Below are 19,314 nucleotides of genomic sequence, written 5' to 3'. Positions count from 1 at the left end.
TAATGTGCGCCAACAAGCTACATTTTCAATCTCCTTATTTGAGGCGCTGTTGGAGGTGAGAGACACGCTTTCCAGGTTTGTACGGTGTGAGAAATGCAGGTCGACTGGGATGGTAGCGCCCGCCTGCAGGTTTACCTATAATTTAACATGGGGGCCGCCACCTCGGATAGCTCAAAGTAGATGTGCGGAGAAACAGTTTCGCAATTTTAGCACATTCTGAATGAGTAATTGGAAGGCTTCTCCGCCTGTAGGTCGTAGCCCTCCTTTCGGTGCTATATGCCTCTTTTGCGAGCAAGCCATAAAGTCATGGTGTTCATCTGACGATGTCGGTTCTGCCGGGCGTTCCTCTTTTCATTTTGCGCTTGAGTTTCGCCAAAGCTAAATCGTCAAGTAAGCAGGCACTAAGAATGTGGCTAAAATATCTTACCCAGGAACAGAGTTCTTTGAGACAGGAATTACTAAGACGTTCTTTTGGCTTTGTTTACTTGCCTTATCTTCCTTTATTTCTCTAAATTGTGAAGCAATCCTGCTGTCCTAAACTATTTTTGCGAGCAGGATTATGGAAATGGGGACAATAACTTGGTTATTATATACCATTGGAACACTAAGTCACAAAGCCGTCTTGACGCCAGAAAGACAATGTTTAGGCAAATCATTCTTCGAAGATTTATTCCTACGCTGCCTCACTCGCCATCGCTGCAGCTTCCACATAAACAACAGCTACAGTTTTCTCCAGTAATATTTGCTGGAAACTATATTATTGTAAGGTCTCCATGGACGGGGGGGGGGGGGGTGAAACCGGCGGTGCGTTTGAGTGCAAACATGAAGCGAAATGAACGCAACCCCGCGCTCCGCAAAATCAGTCGTTATAGTGGAGTCAGGCCTGCGTTATGCATCCTAGTGCTGCCGTGAGCGGTGTCTGTGGTCTGAGTGGAACGGACAGTGAATTTCAAGCTACAAACACTGATCGTCTAGCAACGGTCTCATCTAGTTCTCCATGGCGGTTCGATGCCTGCAATGCTCACGGCGGCGCTCCTCATCATGTCGGCCTTGGAAACGCCCTGCATCAAGGGAATGGCACCCGGTGACTTAAGTACGTGAACAGACTGTTTCAATTGCTACGACTTGAGCGGCAAAAAATCAATGCTGCCGCGTATGTCCCAGAGCTGTTTTCGCTGACAGTCTTCTCATGAGTCGAAGACTGCGCGATTTCCGCCGGCGTAAGCACAAGCTGATCCTCGCCCTCAATGTATTTCTTATTAGATCTTGTTAGATCTTTCTTGTTAGATCTTGCACCATCTTGTTAGCCTAAAAAAAGTGAAAACAGTTCGGATGATCAAACTTTGCTATTTATTTATTGTTACAATAAGCAGGCACCATTTGTCTTCTTTAGTAGCGTTCGACCATAAAAATTGTTAATTGCGGAATGAAGGAAACGCGTGCGAAGCATGTCATAAATACACGTCTGGAGAACAACTCTTATGTTGCGACATTTAGGGCCCTATAAAGCAAAACTACTCCAATTTCTTTTGATTACAAACTCCTGACGTCGGATGTGCATAACCAACAAAGGAAGCGTCACGCGATGACCGGCAGCGTTGTCTGAACAGCCCAATCAAACGTTCATCTCGTTTACATGAGGTCACTTTGACAAAGCCGCATCCACAAATTCCGTAGACGGCTTCATCTTGAAAGCCGCGAAACGCTGGTATTTCCATGAAAGCCGGCTGCTGGAATTCGCCTATGCCTCATATCCTCTAGTCTACTAGTCAATCTGCCCGAAGACCCAGGGGCGGTGTCCACCGACAGCAGTCGCTCACGGCAGCCGATTCAACCACCAAAGAAGCATTGATGGCATACCTTGTTGGATTGGAGGTTCAACTGATACCCATTAACTGATACCCATTACGTTATCAAATCAAGAAAATACCATTCACGCGTACTAACTACGGACGTCAGGATATAAACTATCAAATACCAAGGCTACTAAACATTGTTGAGCAAAAAATTGATTTCTGTGCGCCAAATTTTAAGCAATGTATAAAAAACCTACTCATACACTATCAAATTATTTACACATAAATTGCTCTCGCATTAAATTGTTTTTTATGCACTATATATGTATTCCTTCATCTGCGCGGTAATGTGATTGCACAAACAAAAATTGAAGCAGAAATGTCTATCACATAGTCATTGTATAATGTACACATTATCTTGTTTATTTGTATTTTCTACATCATACTTGCTTGTTTCTTGTTATATTTGCTTTTTAGTACATGGAATCATCATGTAAGCCGAACGCACTTAGGAGCAAGAGCCCCTGTCAGGCCAATTGGCCTTTAGCTCTTGCTTCCTCTTTCTGTAGTGAAGAAAGGAAATAAACTTCAAACTTCAAACTTCAAACTATAGTGCCTGTGAAGAGATCTTAGCCAAGGGAAGAGCGAATGGTGTTTCCAGGCAGGACGCAACCGCGGACGGATGCGAAGGCGCTCGTTATAACCTAGAGCTGTTGTGTAATCTTGACGATGTCTTGTACGAGATCACGGGTACAGACCTGCCGAGCCACCGAGGAGGCGTGGACACCGTCCCGGGATGGTGCGGTGGGTGCTTGCGATGGTGGTAGGCAGGGCGGCTCCATAACTGAGGAAGCGTGTACGGCGTTACTATGCAGGAGGGACCCACGCGCCGAAGAACTGCGAGGGCACAATTAAGCCTGGAACGCCTCAGGGCAGGTTCGCTGTAGATGGAGACGTCTACAACGGATTAAGATACACTGACTCCGTGGTTCTCGTCTGCGCCATTGTAATGAAGAGAACAGGGACAACATTCGTTCCTTGGGCAGGCTGTTCTATTCTCTTGCTCGTCGCCTTCTCTTCGCGCTCTTTGTCCGAGCGCCGTAAGCAAAGTGCGCTTCGCCTTCACAATACATATATTGCATATTTACATAACATCTGACTTTTTTGGAGCGAATCTGTATACCTCTATCCTCCACAGAAACTTTCGGGCCGCAAGCAAAAAACTCCCCATACGTGCGCCGATCCCGGAGACAGTGAAATGCCAGTCCGACACACGGTGGAGGTGAAGCAGGCATTAAGCACTCCCCATACGTGGGCCGATGGCAAATATAGTGCAATACAGGGCCGACCTGCGGCGGAAGTGAAGCTGGCGTTAAGCACTCCCCATACCTTGTCTGATCCCGAAGATAGCGCAATGCCGGGCCGACCCGCGGAGGAGGTGAAGCAGGCGTTAAGCACTCCCCATGCGTAGGCGGATCCCGAATATAGTGCAATGACGGCCGACCCGCGGCGGAGGTGCAGTTGGTCATTAAGGGGCCCACATACACAGCTTCGTTGGTCATCCTCTTCACGGAATGGAAGAGCCCTAAATTTTTTTCGCAACACTTTTCAAACAGTGCCTTTGTCTTCTTTATTTTTTTGTCGCATCTCATTTTTATCTGGGACCTCGTCAATCCAGCACCGTCTTTCATGCACACACACATTCAACGCACGTGTTCGAATGAATTGGAAGCGATGCTTTCCTTATTGCTGCTGCCTATTTGTCGCAATGCAAAAACTGGTTTGGTTTCGTTTTGATTGAAGAGTTTAATGTAGGCACCGATGTGGAACATGCTCATTCTGGATCATTGACCAAAAACTAGCGCGCACACACAACTTCAAACGTCTTGTGTGTTTTGTTTATTTTAGATTTCGTAGTTTGTGTTCGCTATTGTTTGCCGTGATGACTCTCGAGGAGGCAAGCTTTTGTCAACCCCTCGATTTAACGCACTGCCAAATACTCAATGGCTACCACCAAAGGAAATTAAGTAAATAAAGGAAAATTATATCTGTAATTGCTATTACAATAACAAATTGGTGTAGTGTAGAAATGCAGCTGATCCGACATTGCAGACAGCGGCTTTGTCTAGGAAGGTATGTTTTTTTGTTGCAGAACAGAACGGGGAATGCTTGGTCAGCGTACGAGAGTTATAAAAGCCAATTGGCTGGTACTTTCAATGGGTGCTTGGAAACACTTACTGACACCCGCTATATCAAGTTGGCAGTAAATAGACAAATATTGGTAAACCGTAACATCGGGACAAGAGCCAATGAATGTTACCGCTTGAAAAGAAATCGGTACCAAATGGGTAACTTCTAAGCCAGTTCCACCCTGACAAGAAAGAAACGGAGCCCAGTAAATGCTGAACATATTGACGTAAACGTGAGCCCCTAAAACAGTACATCGTTGGCTTGTGCTTTAGTTCATATAGCGAAACATGGAATAAAGGAATGGCAGGCGAATTGGTATCGTTGTGATAAACAACTTTATTTTTCCATCAAGAAGACGCCTTGAACTTGTCTTGTTTTTCAAATATGTTACAGTTCGATGGTTTCTGCAAAAATAGAAAAAAAAGAAAGATATTGTTAGTACACAGTAATAAGAAGAACACCCCATCATTAAAGCCGTTGGCATATTATGTTGCATATTTTCTTAGGTTAAACGAGTGCTATATACCCATCCCTCAAAATAAAAACAGGTGCGCCGCTTTTTTTGGTACTGCCAATGCAGCTTTTTAGTCTTTTAAAGAGGCTCGTATTACTAGCGCAATGAAATTGACTTACCGTTTTACACTTATCTACCAGCTGAGTAAGCAAAATGTATACTCACACTTCTTCTTGCGGAGAAGGGCACCGTAGTGGAAGGGAGAGCCAAGGCCGTAGCCGTAGTTGAGTCCGTAGCCGAGGAGGCCGTGACCGTAACCGTAGTGGCCAGCACCGTAGCCGAGAGTGCCAACACCGTAGTTGTACACTGGGGCGGCGTGGTAGCCGGCAACAACTGGTGCAGCATGAGCGACAGTGGCAACAGCTGGGGCGTGGTGAACAGCAGTGACAGCTGGGGCAGTGGCGTAGGTAGCCAAGGCTGGAGCAGCAGCGTAAGCGGCGACTGGAGCATGAGCCACGGTGGCGACAGCTGGGGCGTGGTAGGTGGTAGCAACCTTGGTTACGGCTGGAGCAGCAGCGTAGGTGGCGATAGCTGGAGCAGCAGCATAAGTGGCAACAGCAGGTGCGGCGTGGTAGGCGGCAACCCTGGTCACGGCTGGAGCAGTGGCATAGGTGGCGACTGGGGCGTGGGCAACGGTAGTGACAGCTGGAGCAGCGTGGGCGACGGTGTGCACAGCTGGAGCGTAGCTTGCGTAGCCGAGACCGTAGCCGGGGTATCCAAGACCACCGTAGGCGTGGCCGAGACCATAGCCGTATCCAAGACCACCGTAGCCGAGACCGTAGCCGGTATATCCAGCGAAAGCGCTGGTAGCAAGAGCCAAGAAGACGCAGGCACGGATCTGCGTAGTTACGGGTATATCTTACCAGGCTGCGCTCAATCCTGAGGGTGTTCTTATTACTCTGCATATTTCCAGCCTTTTGACGTTCTTGAGTGAGTGTTACAGGAAGATATAATTATTCCATATCCAGTGATATTTCCTAAGTCTCTATTTAAATATACTTTCATTAAGGTCTACTGCAGGTAATATAGTTGCTATTGATTTTTTTCCTACGTAAGATAATATTTCCCGGGCAAATTATGTAGATGACATGATAGATCTGCGGGAATCCGCATGGCGGAGAGTACTAATCAATAAACGGAAAATGAGGCATCCAACCAATCATAGCAGTTAATGCAAAGGAAACCCGTGCTTCAACTATTTTGTCAACTGCGAGGCTTTTCTTTGGAGAAGCTCATACGAGTTTTATTTGTGAACTAATACTGCATTGCTTGCATCTTTTGATGATGCAAATATCGGAAGGTTTCTTTGAGTTTAGAGGAATCAAAACGACAGGCTTGCTTACCATGGTGACTTTAGAGCTGCTGTTGAGCCAACTGCTGAATCTGTGCAGTCGATTTCCCCTTTTATACAAAAAGTCTTCCTTCATGGTCCCCTCCAAGGTGAAAATACAGAATAAACGTGAAGAAATAAATAGATTCTAAGGCCTTTTTGTTATTCTGCATGGCTCCGCAAAGGAGCAAAACCGGAGTTACGTCTGACGGTGGGCACGGGCCAAACTGTAATAAAGCACTGCGCCTCAACCTTGACGAGGAGGCTAATGAGAGACCTCAAAAAAGATATGGGAAAAAAACAAATCCTGGGGAGCTGCTGAGCGCGGCGTAGCCCTGCAATTAGGGATCACGTAGCATCGAATGCTGTAGTGCGAGAGGAGAGTAAGGTGTCATTGTGCAGCACGTATTACGAGTTCTAATCGACGAAAACAGAATCCTGAAGAGCCACCTGCGCATGATGGAATCCAATGTATGTGAAGCGGGTAAATCAATCCTCTACAGGAAAGTTCAATGCGAACCTTTCTCTTTATTTTTTCATCTGATGCCGCGTGTAATTTCACACATTATTTATGAAAATGCACTACACTGTTAACTGGATGGGTGATAACAGCTAATCATTCAAAATTGTAACCAATATATATTTCGTATTATGGTATTACGCATAGGAATTCGGAATGCGTGGGGTATGGTTGCAAGTGATTAACGTTTCGCGCGATATTGCTAGCCTTAAAATTATGCTTGAACACTTTTGAAATTCAGAAAGACGACGCATGTTTTTAAAGATGTCAATAGTCCCTATTTAAGCTCAATGATAGATAATGCTCTCATTCGAAAACTTATTGCACCCTGGTGCTATGGGCCTGGATTTCATGAAAGGGCTCTGCTGACACATGCGGGTGTTGTGATTTTGTCAAGCTTAAGCATGTAACGTATGAAAAGCAGCAGCATTCTAATTCAGCAGCCATGTCAAGTATGCAATGTATTTCACGTTCTCGCCGCAGTCGATGCTCACCCGACATTCTGGTGAGATTTCGCAAAGTGTGATGCGCTTCTAGTTTTGTGGGATGCCTTATTGGCGCTGTGTTTCTGCTTATCCTTCGCAGTGCTACTGTCTCGCATGTCATGTAGCCCTGTAATATAAAATCCATCGTATATGAAACGCTGTTATTATACTTTGAAATTCTTACATGGGCAAGGAAAACCTAATGCTTATCCTATAAAAGCTTTTGTTATACGTTTTAGAGAATCCTCTCCCGCCCTTCCTTCATGAAAAAGGAAATAACGTGCTGCTTAAGGAATACTGGAAATAATGTTTCATCCCGCTTTGAACAATTAGAAGACGTTGATATAACGCTGCTTTTTGTGGAAATGTGTTTATGAATTTAATGCCTGCTACAGGAAATATTTCACCGTGACTTTTAATGGAGAGGTGTTAGATGGGTGTAACACATGTCACAGAGATTGACTTCTGCGTGTGAACACATATGTATTGGTGCGTATGCCAATAAGCGAATATTCTAATACAAATAGAATATATTTGCTAATTTTTTTGCGTTCCCTTCGAGGATTCGTAATGAGAAGTCATTTATTATTAGCTTTTATTCTAGTACAATGGACACAATCATTCACTCGACAGACGAAGACAGACCGATGCAAGGGCCGTCGTGCAGCTGCTGTGTTGCCAAAGCGTTTGGCAAGGCCGCTAATGGTGCTACATAAATTACAGTCGCTCAATAAAAATGAAAATTTTCGCCCACGTAAACATTGGCTACCTCAATTTGCCACAAAGCAATGTATTACCTGGTCAGCCCATTAGCTTTGCATCGCTTGGCTGTGCTGTAGCATCACACTTATCTCTTTCAGGGCAAAAAATTTTTGACGTGCATCTAATGGCATGCTGTCTATTTGTTTCATGACTGATTTTCAGGGTGTTTTTTCTCGTCTCCAAGTTCGTCACTTGCTTGCTTGTCCATGGCAAACTGCATTATACGTACCTGTATAAAGTGCTGTAAAGCTGAATTTTAAGTGGACCCTAAGCAAATATTATATTTTAATTTGTTTAATAATAAAAAAAGAAGATTCGATGTTTCATTCCCTTTTCAAAGGCCACCCTTCTCTATTATCGTATCCTGTTTGGTTAGCAAATTCTATTATTCAAACACTGCGTCATTGCTTGTTAGCACATGTTTCTTCGTGATATGCATTTCTCACTGAATTTTCACTCTAGATAATAACCCAGGCGTTCTCCAAATTATCGCGCCAAATGCCTATAGACTCAGCCTGTTTAGATGATGCTCGAAAGTGACAAATGCATAGAAGGAAATCAGTGTTTGCACCGGTTAGGGTACTATATTTAAACGTTTTCGCGCAAGAATGCGTACAGCGTTTTCACCTTACAGGCAAAATGACGCAGAACAGGAAATAGCGTTCAATGTTATACTTCTCTACACGGATAAATGGTCTTCAGGTTGTTCTGCAAATAAATAACGTCCCTTGCCTCAACTATATTGGCTCTATTAGTAACAGAAGAAAATTGTCCTTCTGAGGTGACTATTCGTAGCCATAGATAGCCATTATGGTCCCAAAAGCTCCTGATATATTTGTCGGTGATTTAAAGCGCAAATTGGAAAGTTTGATAGTTTGCATTTGCCGAAAAGCTTGAAGGCAAAACCTTTTATTTCTTTGATTAGGTATTCAGTTTCGCAACCATAGAGCCGTCATTTAAAAGTTGAATTAAAAGAAAGAGTGTGACGGCACACTGAACTGTAACAACACTTTTCCTAAGCTCTCCCATTTTTGTCAGAGCAACTATGAGTATGGTCAGGGTGCGGCATTATTCGATTCGGCGAAGCACCCGTCAACGGGTGCCAAAAGGTCGTAAGAATAGGAACCGGCGAGCAAGACGGGTATTGCCAGCCACTCGGGCAAGCGGCCGAAAGAACTTGAAGGCCTGTTTAGAGATTATTGTCTTTTTGACGTTGGTGCGACCAGGAAACCCTGACGGCTTTTTGTAGGAACCCCTATGTATTACCTGCCCTCGCGCGTGCATTGAGAAGCTTGCTAAGAAGGCAAGGGTGCGAACACTCCCAAATATGTGGTGTTTGTGTGCAATCCTGCGTCCACGAATTGCTGACAGTGTTTCTGTGCCGACCGCGCCGTATGGCCGGCAGCCGTCGTTTCTCCTGTGTTTGTGAAGGAACAATAGATGCCGGCCATGGACTCTACGTTGTGCGTATGTGGTGCAAACACCCGTTCCCTCGCCCCTAATTAAATGGGGTGTGGCCAAGACCTTTGGAGGAGCCGGGATACAATTGGATGAACTGGATGGGACCGTCACCAATATGCGCGATTCTCCAACACAGGGAACTGGAAGAAGGAGAAGTAATAGAAACGCCATATTTAGACCAAGATAAGCAGTCTAGAAGCTGAGCCTACAACTACTGAGAAGCGTCAAGGAGCTAGCGCCATCCAGTATCGCCTGGGCCGCCTAGCCGCGTCTGAACTGCGAGTTACTAGTTGACGTAAGAAACGACAAAGGAACGCCTTCAACGAAGTTCACGGTAGTTCCCCTCAAGTTAGCTCAACCTGCTCGAAGGAAGACGTCAGACCTAGACTCCCGAAAAAACTCAGCCCAGCAATCGCATCCACCGCAACGAGATCGGCTTGCCAGCGTTCTTCGGGAAAGTTCTACCGTCGACACCACGCTCCATGGCCTTGCTACTGCTGCCCGGCCATGCGTGCGCGATTATATGTTTTCTTTTGAACTCTGTTTAGTTGACCTCAGTTAAGTGTGTTTTGTGTAGTGTAAATTTCTATGTCCACTGTTAACTGTTCGTTGTACTTCTTTTCTCTTCATCATTGATCTAGATTAAGTGTATGTGTGTTAGCGTCTTTGTTTTTTTGTGTGTTTTGTTTAAATTGTGTGTTGTTGTCAGTCAATAAATATTTTTTTTTGTTTCTTTCTTCCGAATTTCACACCTTCGCTGTGTTCGCTTGAGTGCAGAACGACCGAACGGCTTGTATACCCCGTCGACGACTTCGCGCCGACGGCGAACGGATGACAAGCCGTGACCGTCATGTAATGAGTTAATACTTTGAAAAGTCTCGTCTCAACCGCAAACAATAAACTAAAGTACCGCCACAGTGACAACTTTGGTACAGTCAATAGAAATGCAGTCCGGTATACAGTGGTACTATTCCCTCATACTTCAAGACACCTGTTGATCTCTCTTCGAGGGGTTCGTGCTCTTGCGCTCAGTAGCAAGCATGCTTTTGAAAGTGCCCTGGTTTTAGATAATTTAACCTTTCATTTAACTAATACATGAGTCCCCAAGATACATAATTCCTATTGCCTAATGCACATGACGAACGGTGTACTGCATCTGTGTTCTCTGTCGTACAGTTGACATTCTTGGTGCCATGGGATGAAATTGATGCACACAGGCTTCATGTCACGGGTGTGCGAAAAGAGTCTCCATGAAAACAGTGGCGAAATAAATACATGGAAAGCCTAAAAATACCTGTGCATACTAGGTTAATATATGCATAAGAAGTATTTAAATACTTTCTGCGACTTTCGATGTATTACTGTAACCTTTCGATGCATTCTTCGGTGTTTACTTCAAAGACAAATGTAATCAATGACAATCCTCAACTACTATAATTGACTTTACTTATGCATGTGAACTACACTTGAGGCATTTACGAGCTATACCGTTAGATTTCGTAACAGTAATACATATTATGCAATGAGTTCTCCTAAAATGTTCCTTCCAAGGAGGTTAAAGTCTAGAGTAACAGAAAGAGCCTTACCTAAAAGAGAAAATTTCGACGCTTTATTATAGGCGCAGCGCAGGACACGCCTAGAAGTAGGCCCCCCTAAAAAAGAAAAAAAGCAACAAAAACTCTTGTCATCATGATTATGGTTTTATGGTCGATTGTCTTACAAGCAAGTGCTGTCATTAAAAAGAAATCTTTTTTCACACACCTATAGGACAACTTCAACTAACTTGATAGTTATTAGCACTGCTTGCATAATCGTATGCCGATGTATGTTCAGTAAATTGGGTTAAAAACATAGAATGTCACGATCACCTTAGATTACTACATTGTGAAATTAAAAGGTATTTCTTTTTCCTTATTCTTCATGTTTGTATGCGTTTGACGATTTTTCATAAATCTTACATGACACGGAAGAGGTGAAACAATATTCATAGTCATTACACATGAAGCTTGTCTGTATTGACGGTGGAGATACCGTTGGTGGATGAAGCTATGCCTCTGGTTTGTAGCATTCATTATAAAGCAACTCGACTCCTATTTTACGTCCTCACTAAATATCTCAGTGCGTTTGACTGCCTAGATTCTCCCGTATGGTGCATACTGAGACGGACTGATGCGTGACGTTAGGAAGCAGCTGCATTAAGATGGCAAATGGCGTGAAAGGCATAGAGTGAATCGCTATAGTTGATAATACAAGCAGCATGCCGTTCTCATCCTGCCGTTTCCGCAGGATCGCCTTTTCCCTACGGTACTTTAATGTGGCTTTGCCCGTGCACACCCCGCGTGAGTTGCCCGCATCACACATTTGGGCGGTGTTCATTTTTCAGCAGTAGCAGAGACGTACCGTACGTGGAATTCAAATTTATTCAGTTTGTCCAGAACTGATGTCGCGTCTAGTAATACCGTCTGCTTGCCGTCTTACGCCACCTTTTTGATTCTCCCTTCCTCCGCTCTTGTACGGAATCAGCAAGCGAGGCGGCCTGGTCTGCTACTCACTCATTCGACCACTGCATCGGTGTTATGCATTCTCTGTCTCCTCGACCTAGTTCCTCTCTACATTTCCATCTACCTCCATTCTGGAATGTTGCACGTTAGTACCGTAGTGAAGAGGAATGCTCGGCGTGTTAGCGGCATCGCGAGTTCTCCGGGGAGGCGTCAGCTCTAGATTTCCGGGGCTGCTCTACCTGAAACCCTGTCAGCGCCCTCCCAACGAAGCAAAGTGAGCGAACATGATAGCTGGCATGAGACGAGCAGTCTGCTGACGCCGGCGTGAACTTCTAGAAGAGCGAAAGGCAGCGGCGCAAATTTGTTACGAACGAAAATGGCAGATGGCATAAAACGGGCGCTTGCATCTGCAACTATGTTGCATGACACCGGGGCAAGGACAGAGGAGTGCGGTGGAATCGCATTGTCTTCGGCAACAAATACTTTATGTTGAGCGGCACAAGGGACAAGAAGCGGGGTATTGCAAAGCGTCTGAAATTTCACTTCGGCACGAGAACAATCGATGACGGTTTTATTATCGGAAAGAATGTCCCACGCCCGAATAAGAGTGTGGGAACAGTAATAGAGCACGAAACTTTTGACGGCGTAGACGAGGCCGTTAATCCCAAGGCGAGCACTGCACATAGCCCACACGTGTGAGGCGCTGGGCACTGGCAACACGAATGCATACGTCCTACAGTAGCGTCGTAAGTATTCTGAGCAAAGCTTGACACCTGAAACTGCGGTACGATTGTCGATGAGACCGAGTGCAGCGATTCCGCCGAGATATACGTCAATAACACTAGTCAGAGACAGGAGAGGCTTTGGTGTTGTCGTGGGTGACGGAGTTACTGCCCCTGGAATTGCGGCGATTAGTTTGCCGATTCCGGTGTACAGGGACGCGACCAGGCATGGGCGAAAGCAAGCGGCGTCGAAGCGATATCGAACGGCGGTCAACAGGAGAGTGGTGGTCGGAGTATGAAGACATCTGGCGGGGGTTACGAGATGCAGAGGACGACGGGCGCGGGGAAGCATATGGATCAGGGTCGAAGCTACGACTGTAAGGTGATGTGCGGCGATGGCATAATCCCGCGACGTGACCCAGGCGAAACAAATTGGCACTTTCTTCCGGATTTCCTTGTGTGGCTTTCGGTTCCAGAAGCTCCTGCTGGCGTCTCATCCACGCTTTTCTTCAAATGTCACAGACCCTGCTGTGTTGTAGCGCAGACATCGCCTATGAACAACTATATCGTGGAGCCTGTGGTCTGTGCTTGTCGCCAATGAACCCTTTTGATGCCAACTTGGGTCACCACGTATGTGCCAGCAGGTGTGAAACGCTCTCCGATGAGTGTTTTTAACGACAAACTCGCGTAATGGCGTACGCAACACTGGAGCTGTTCCGCTCTAAACTTACAAATAAATACGCTTTAAATATCTCCAGTGCAGGGCGGAATGGACCGGACGTCACATGGCTTCCTTAAAAACAGCAACCCGAAGCGCTCACACGCTGCGCCACAATTGCACTCGGCATGAGCCGTTCTTCAATCAACTTGTCACCAACTTCGGTCACCGAGCTTGTGCCACAGGATGTGCGGCAAAGGGAGAGGAACAATTCTTAGCGTTCCCACGCTCTACCATGCCGTGGATTTCGGAGGCCATAGACAGGCTTCGTGGTGGCGCCACTACATGACAGCAAGTGTTTTTAGTCAAGCGCAAAAGAGTCTCGTTGCAGTAAGTGCAGCATGAATAATTCGTTTTGACGGTGACAATACCTTCGGTCTCTATATTTATTCAATGCGAAACGCACTACCGTCGACAGCCATAGTGAGATGGGCTGTGCTAAATTTTTGTATATCAGAAACAAAATTATGCAAGAGATAGCTAAAAAAAAGATGAACTAAACGCATCATTTCAACTGTGCTCTAAGATGTAGTTTTGACGTATTACTCGCAAATTTTATGTAAGCACTTGTTTGCTAATTATTGCTTATACTATAAAGAAGGACGGAAAAGTACTATAGGGTCTAGTAACGTCTGCTGCCGGGCTAGTTGGCACATGGGTTTTAGAAAAGGTTTTACGCACAAAAATGAGGACAATAAGTTGCGAGTGTATTGTTTCTATAGTATTTCTGAAATACTCTATGGCCCTAACAAGGTTCGTGAAGTATACGCGAATAACAATAATTAATTAAAATTATGTTTCTGATTGTTTATGTCCTAATCTTTAGGATCTAATTGCGTCCGCGGCTTCGCTTTCTTTAAAAACTTGGTTTATGTGAGATGGAAAACCCGACATACAATAGGCACCTGCCGGGTTTTATTTTCCGGCTGCAGCGAAATTGACAGAGCAAGGGAAAATGAGCGATTTATTTGGAGAAAAAGAACCACGCGCCAATTGCATTATTCTGAGTAACAGAGAAGAGAAGAGAAGCTCCACAAATTTCGCTATCCTGCGTTTGTTTTTCTGTTGCCATGTGAATTTGGCGCCACTTCTCATTTCTTTTTTTTTCTTAGCAATTTGGAGGAGAGCAACACGCGTTGCGAAACTTCGTGTCACTTGAATTATGTATGGGCAATGTGCCCATCCTTATTTTGTTTTCTACTTCAGGTGCGCCCTTCTCTTCTGGCCAAGCTCCATACTTTATGAGTTCACTCATTTGGTATTCCTTACGATGCCTCTGGGGTCTCAGGTAAGTGACTTCGCAAAGCGATGTGCCCCTGGCGCTCTTTTGGCTCTACCTGTGGGAGCAATTAACAGTATGTTTAGTGCAAATGCAGGGTGATTTTAATGTAGATTTCACTTACTCAAGCGTCTACATTCAGCGCTACCAGTGAAAGACGAGCCTTTTAAACGGTGGACACGGTAAAAAAGAAGTGAAAGAAAAATAAAGTTCTAACGGTATAAAGAAAACAAAAAAGTAATGGCTTCATCAACGACTCTATACGTGAAAGTAGAAACCAAACGTAACTTTTAACTTTTCATCCTCGTCATCGCGCCTAAATGCTGTAATGTCGCCTAATCGACACCATTGCTTTCTCCATAAACATAACATTGGAAACATACGCCGTGTGCTAAGCAAAAAGGAACAATAAAACAGAAACAGAACCTGCTTTTGTTGAGTCTTGTGTTTAAGAGGCACACTATAGCTGGAGAGTAACTGAGTAGAGCAAGCAAATACCAGTAAGTTAATATTTGTAGGCAGATTTTACTGTAGCAGTGCACTTTTACTGCTTGCATGTGTATCAGTCCTAGTTTAGCCATCGTTCTGTTCTTTAAAGGTAATGCAGAAACTAACGCTATTTCAAAAACTGACACAAGAACGACGAAAGGGCTCAAGTAGCAAATGCTGAAGAAAACATACATGTTTCTTCCGTCCTGTGTGTGGGTACAGGACAGAAAGGCAGACAAAATATTTTTCAATGATTGCTGGAGGTCTCATCGAGGAATAGCAATAAGACGAGGCGGCTTCACGTGTGAAGAGACAAAGACGAGGGAGAAAAGTTTAAGCATAGGAACGGTAGAAAGGTAAGCCACAGTAACTTCTGGGATAAGCAGTTAGGGGCACATAGAAGAGAGAAAGAACTGAGATGAGCTGATGAAATACAAAGTGAGTTGCTAGCAATCAATTCAATGTATGGTACACAAACGGGGGTCATGCTACATAGTAAATTCATTGTCGCGGACTTAGACAGTGGCCTGAGCAGCGCATTTGCGGAAATGGCTTTAAATCCTTTGCATTCTCAGAGCGGATAATGTACACTTGCCTTTAATTCTTTTGCTCATAGCGTTTCAGTTGCGGAGGATATGGAAATTGGTCTACGTCATTGCATTGCTGTCGTCACTGCCATAAGGCGATGACAACGTCTATAATGGCGTATACTCATCTTAAAGTGGGTAAATATACATCTGCGCCACGGGCTAACCCTCCGGAAAGAGGGTCGCTCGTGATCAGGGATCGCCACAACGATGTTATCACGCGGCTACGGAGATCTTGAATTCAACGTGAATCGTCGGTAGTGAAGCCCATCGACTCAGATATAGTAACGACATTTCACGGGAAATATAACTTTCTATATTGTCTCAATTGTCAGACAACCAAATTTGGCCAGTGGCACTTGAGTGGACTTATATGCGTGGTTACGTAGCCACGCTTCCCGCGTATCCTATTGGGCCCCAAAAAGCATGCTCGACATGCCGTTAGAGAGTTGTCGAGAAAGGTTCACAAACATAAGTCAAGAATATACATCAGAAGCGCAGTGGACTTGTGTTGTCTAATTTTGTACCGCCGCTTCACGCTCTTCTTAAGTGTTCTCGTTAACATGCACGAATACGCTAGACTAGAGGCGCTGCTCTAGGTGAGAGACGCATCTTTCGAGTTTGTACTGTATGAGCAAAGCACGTCGACCTTGGTGAAGGCGCCACCGTCCCGGTGGCGCCTTCCTGCAGTTTTACCTATCACTTACAATGGGGGCTGCCACCTCGTATAGCTCAAACTAGATGTGCAGAGAAGAGCTATTGTAACTTTTGCACATTCTCGATTAGTAATTAGATGGGTTGGTCCACCTGTAGGTAGTAGCATTCCTTTTGCTGCTATATGTCTCTTTTGCGAGCAAGGCATAATGTCATTGTATTCATCTGAAAATGTGGGTTCTGCCGGGCGTTCCGCTGTTCATTGGGTACTTGAGTTTCACCAAAGCTAAGTCGTTATGTAGGCAGCCATTAAGAATGTGGCTAAAACAATCTTACCCTCGAGCAGAGCTCTTTGAGACAGCGATTATAAAGACGTTCTTGTGGCTTTGTTTACTGCGCCTTTATTTTCCTTTATTTCTCTAAATTGTGAAGCAATACTTCTCCCCGAAACTGTTTATGGTAGTAGGAATACAGAAATATGCACAATAACTTGGTTATTATATATCATTGGCTCACTAAGTCAAAAAGCCGTCTTGAGGCCAAAGGGACCACGTTTAGGCAAATCATTGTCTGAACCGTTATTTCCTACGCTGGCTCACCCGCGGTCGCTGCAGCTTCCGCATAAACAACAGCTTGAGTTTTCTGCAGTAAATTTTGATGGACACTATATTATTCTAAGGTCTCCATAGACGGGGGTATGAGACGGGCTGTGCGTTTGACTGCTAGAATGACGAAGCGAAATGAACGTAACCCAGCGCTTCGCAGAATCAATCTTCACAGTTGAGTCAGGCCAGCGTTTTTCCTTCTAGTGCTGCCGTGAGCGGCGTCTGTTGTCTGAGGCGAACGGACAGTTCCCTTCAAACTACAAGCCTTGATGGCTTTCCATCAACCTCATCTAGTTCTCCAGAGCGGTACGGTGCCTGAAACGCCCACGGCGCCGCTCCTCATCATGTCAGCCTTGGAAACGCCCTGCATCATGGGAATGGAACCCGCTGGCTTTAGTACGTGAACAGACTGTTTCAATTCCTACGACATGAGCCGGGAAAAAATCGCTGCTGCCGTGAATGCCGCAGAGTGGTTTTCGCTCACAGTCTTCTCATGCGTCGAAGACCACGCTATCTTCGGCGGCTCAAGCACAAGACGATCCTCCGCCCTCATTGTATTCACGCACCTTATTGTTAGCATAAAGAAAAGTGAAAGCCGGTCACATGATTTGTTCACATGAATAAGTTTGTTATTTATTTATAGCTACCATAAGCCTCATAATTTTATGTTCTTTAGTAGCGTCGAACTGCAAATATTGCTAATTGCGGATTGGAGGAAACGCGGGCACCACACTTAATAAATAGACAATGGCAGAAAACTATTATTTTGCGCATTTAGCGCCCTATGAAGCAAAAGTATTCCAATTTTTTTTACTGCGATCTCCTGACGTCTAGTGCACATAGCCAACAACGCAAGGATCACGTGGTGACCCGCAGCGTTGTTTGAACAGCCCAATCAAACGTTCCCTCATTTAAACGAGCTCACTTAGAGAAATCTGCATCCACAAATTTGTCAAAAGCTGCATCACTATGAGCGTTCATGATTGATGAGGTGCCGTCGTCTTGGGGAATGTTAGAATAAAGAGAGGCAACATCTATTGTAACCAGAAACGAGCCATAGGGGATGTCAAGGTTAAAGATATCGGCTAAGACGTAGGAAGTTCCCTTTAGATAAGAAGGAAAAGTAGAAGCAATATCACCTTAATCAGGCTATTGACATAGCTCGAAAGCGGCTCGGTGGCAGATCCAGCGCCTGACAGAATAGAGCGACCGCGGTTATTAGTCGTGTATTTTTTCCGTTGTAAATAAAACCTTCCGGAGACTGGACTGAGAGCGGCTAACGAGTGCGTTGCTTGTCGGAGAGTTGACCATCTTTGATGCTGTTGGAGACAATTATAAAATGTTCAGTTGGATTTTAGCAAGCCGCTTGTAGAATGTGCCATCAGTTAATTGCCTGCAATTGCTTCGGACAAATTTGCTATATATATATATATATATATATATATATATATATATATATATATATATATATATATATATGCTCTCTGTGCGAGCACCCTGGGCCAAGTGAACTTCATCCGGACACTCGGCCACGCTGCATGTTTTCGCTGCTGCTTTCAGCCCCACAACATAGAATGCTGGCCGTTTGTCCAAGGATGGAAGTCGTCATTGGAAAGCCGCCCAGCACTCAACAAGCTGCTCTGGCAGGCGTCATTGGTTGTTGCTCATTGGTCGCAGATGTCGCCGCCGATTATCGCACCGTAATTTCGCACGCAATCCCGCTCAACAAGCAGCGGCTTTTCTGAGCCGTAGCGTGCTTCTTTGCATGTTGCTGCTGCTGCAACCTAGTGAGGTGTACAGGGCTCTGGGCCATTCGGGTCAAATCCTGGACCGGATATCGCTGCTTGATGTGGTAGTCGTACGCCGTCTGAAAGATGCGCTGCTGGCGGACCGTCTTGCCGGGAACGGTACACCCCCCCATCCCCCACCCCCAAACGGCAGTGGTGGCGTGAACCGGAGTGGGGTTCTTGAGCTGCTCTTCGGCCTTGAGCAGCCGCAGAGAAATGACGGCTGGGCCCACGTCTCAAAGGTCGCAGTACTCTACGTCACCCGCGTTGTCATCGCATGCCTCTACTGACAATGCCACTCCTGCCGACGCCGCTGCTGCCGCCGCTTCAGCCGCTGTTTTGCCGGCCTTGCTGCGGGGTTCCCTATTGTTGACGATGTACGCCGACACGAAGCTCAAAGGAGAGGGAGTGACTGATGCGGTTTAGAGCTCGACTTGCTGCCGACTTGTTGCTGAACCATTGGTTCTCGGCCGCGTTCTTCGACGACAGCGAGCCGCAGCTCATGCTTGGAAATGTAGGGCCGCGCAGGCATAAGGAGCTGGCCGGAAGCAGCAATCAGAGCGGCACTCCATTAGGCCACTGAACGCTGCTTGACGCCTTCGAAGTTGTCCGATGCCTTGGCGGCATCAGAATTTCGTTTTGCAGCAACCAGCCATCTTTTGTGGCCAGACCAAGCATAAAAATCTCCAAGGCATTGATATTGACAACCCAAAAGATGGCGTCATATTGAAAGCAGCGAAACGCCAGTATTTCCACGAAAGCTGGCTGTTGGAAGTCGCAGCGCCTCATCTACGCCAGGCTACCAGTCAAGCTGCCCGAGGACACAGGGGCGTTTTCCGCGACAGTGCGGTCGTTGTAGCAGTCACGGCAGCCGGTTTTATCACCAAAGAATCATTGCTGGCATACCTTGGTGA

The 19,314-nt window shown here is 45.6% G+C and overlaps 1 protein-coding gene across 1 annotated transcript in view; it reads right to left on the bottom strand.

The window, feature by feature from the left end:
* The window catches only part of LOC129387033 (uncharacterized), a 96,302-nt gene that overhangs the window by 47,722 nt on the left and 29,266 nt on the right, over window positions 1–19,314 (bottom strand). Inside the window, exons 4-6 of the mRNA XM_072286866.1 lie at window positions 6,845–6,962; window positions 5,844–5,883; window positions 4,666–5,338 (exon numbers count right to left, since the gene is read on the bottom strand). Of these exons, the coding sequence (XP_072142967.1) occupies window positions 4,666–5,338; window positions 5,844–5,883; window positions 6,845–6,962 (831 nt within the window). The remainder of the gene's footprint in view (window positions 1–4,665; window positions 5,339–5,843; window positions 5,884–6,844; window positions 6,963–19,314) is intronic.

Source organism: Dermacentor andersoni, chromosome 3, assembly GCF_023375885.2.
Source record: "Dermacentor andersoni chromosome 3, qqDerAnde1_hic_scaffold, whole genome shotgun sequence".
Classification (NCBI taxonomy): Eukaryota; Metazoa; Arthropoda; class Arachnida; order Ixodida; family Ixodidae; genus Dermacentor; species Dermacentor andersoni.
Note: the sequence above shows the minus strand (reverse complement) of the source record. Positions and strands in the feature narration are given on the sequence as shown.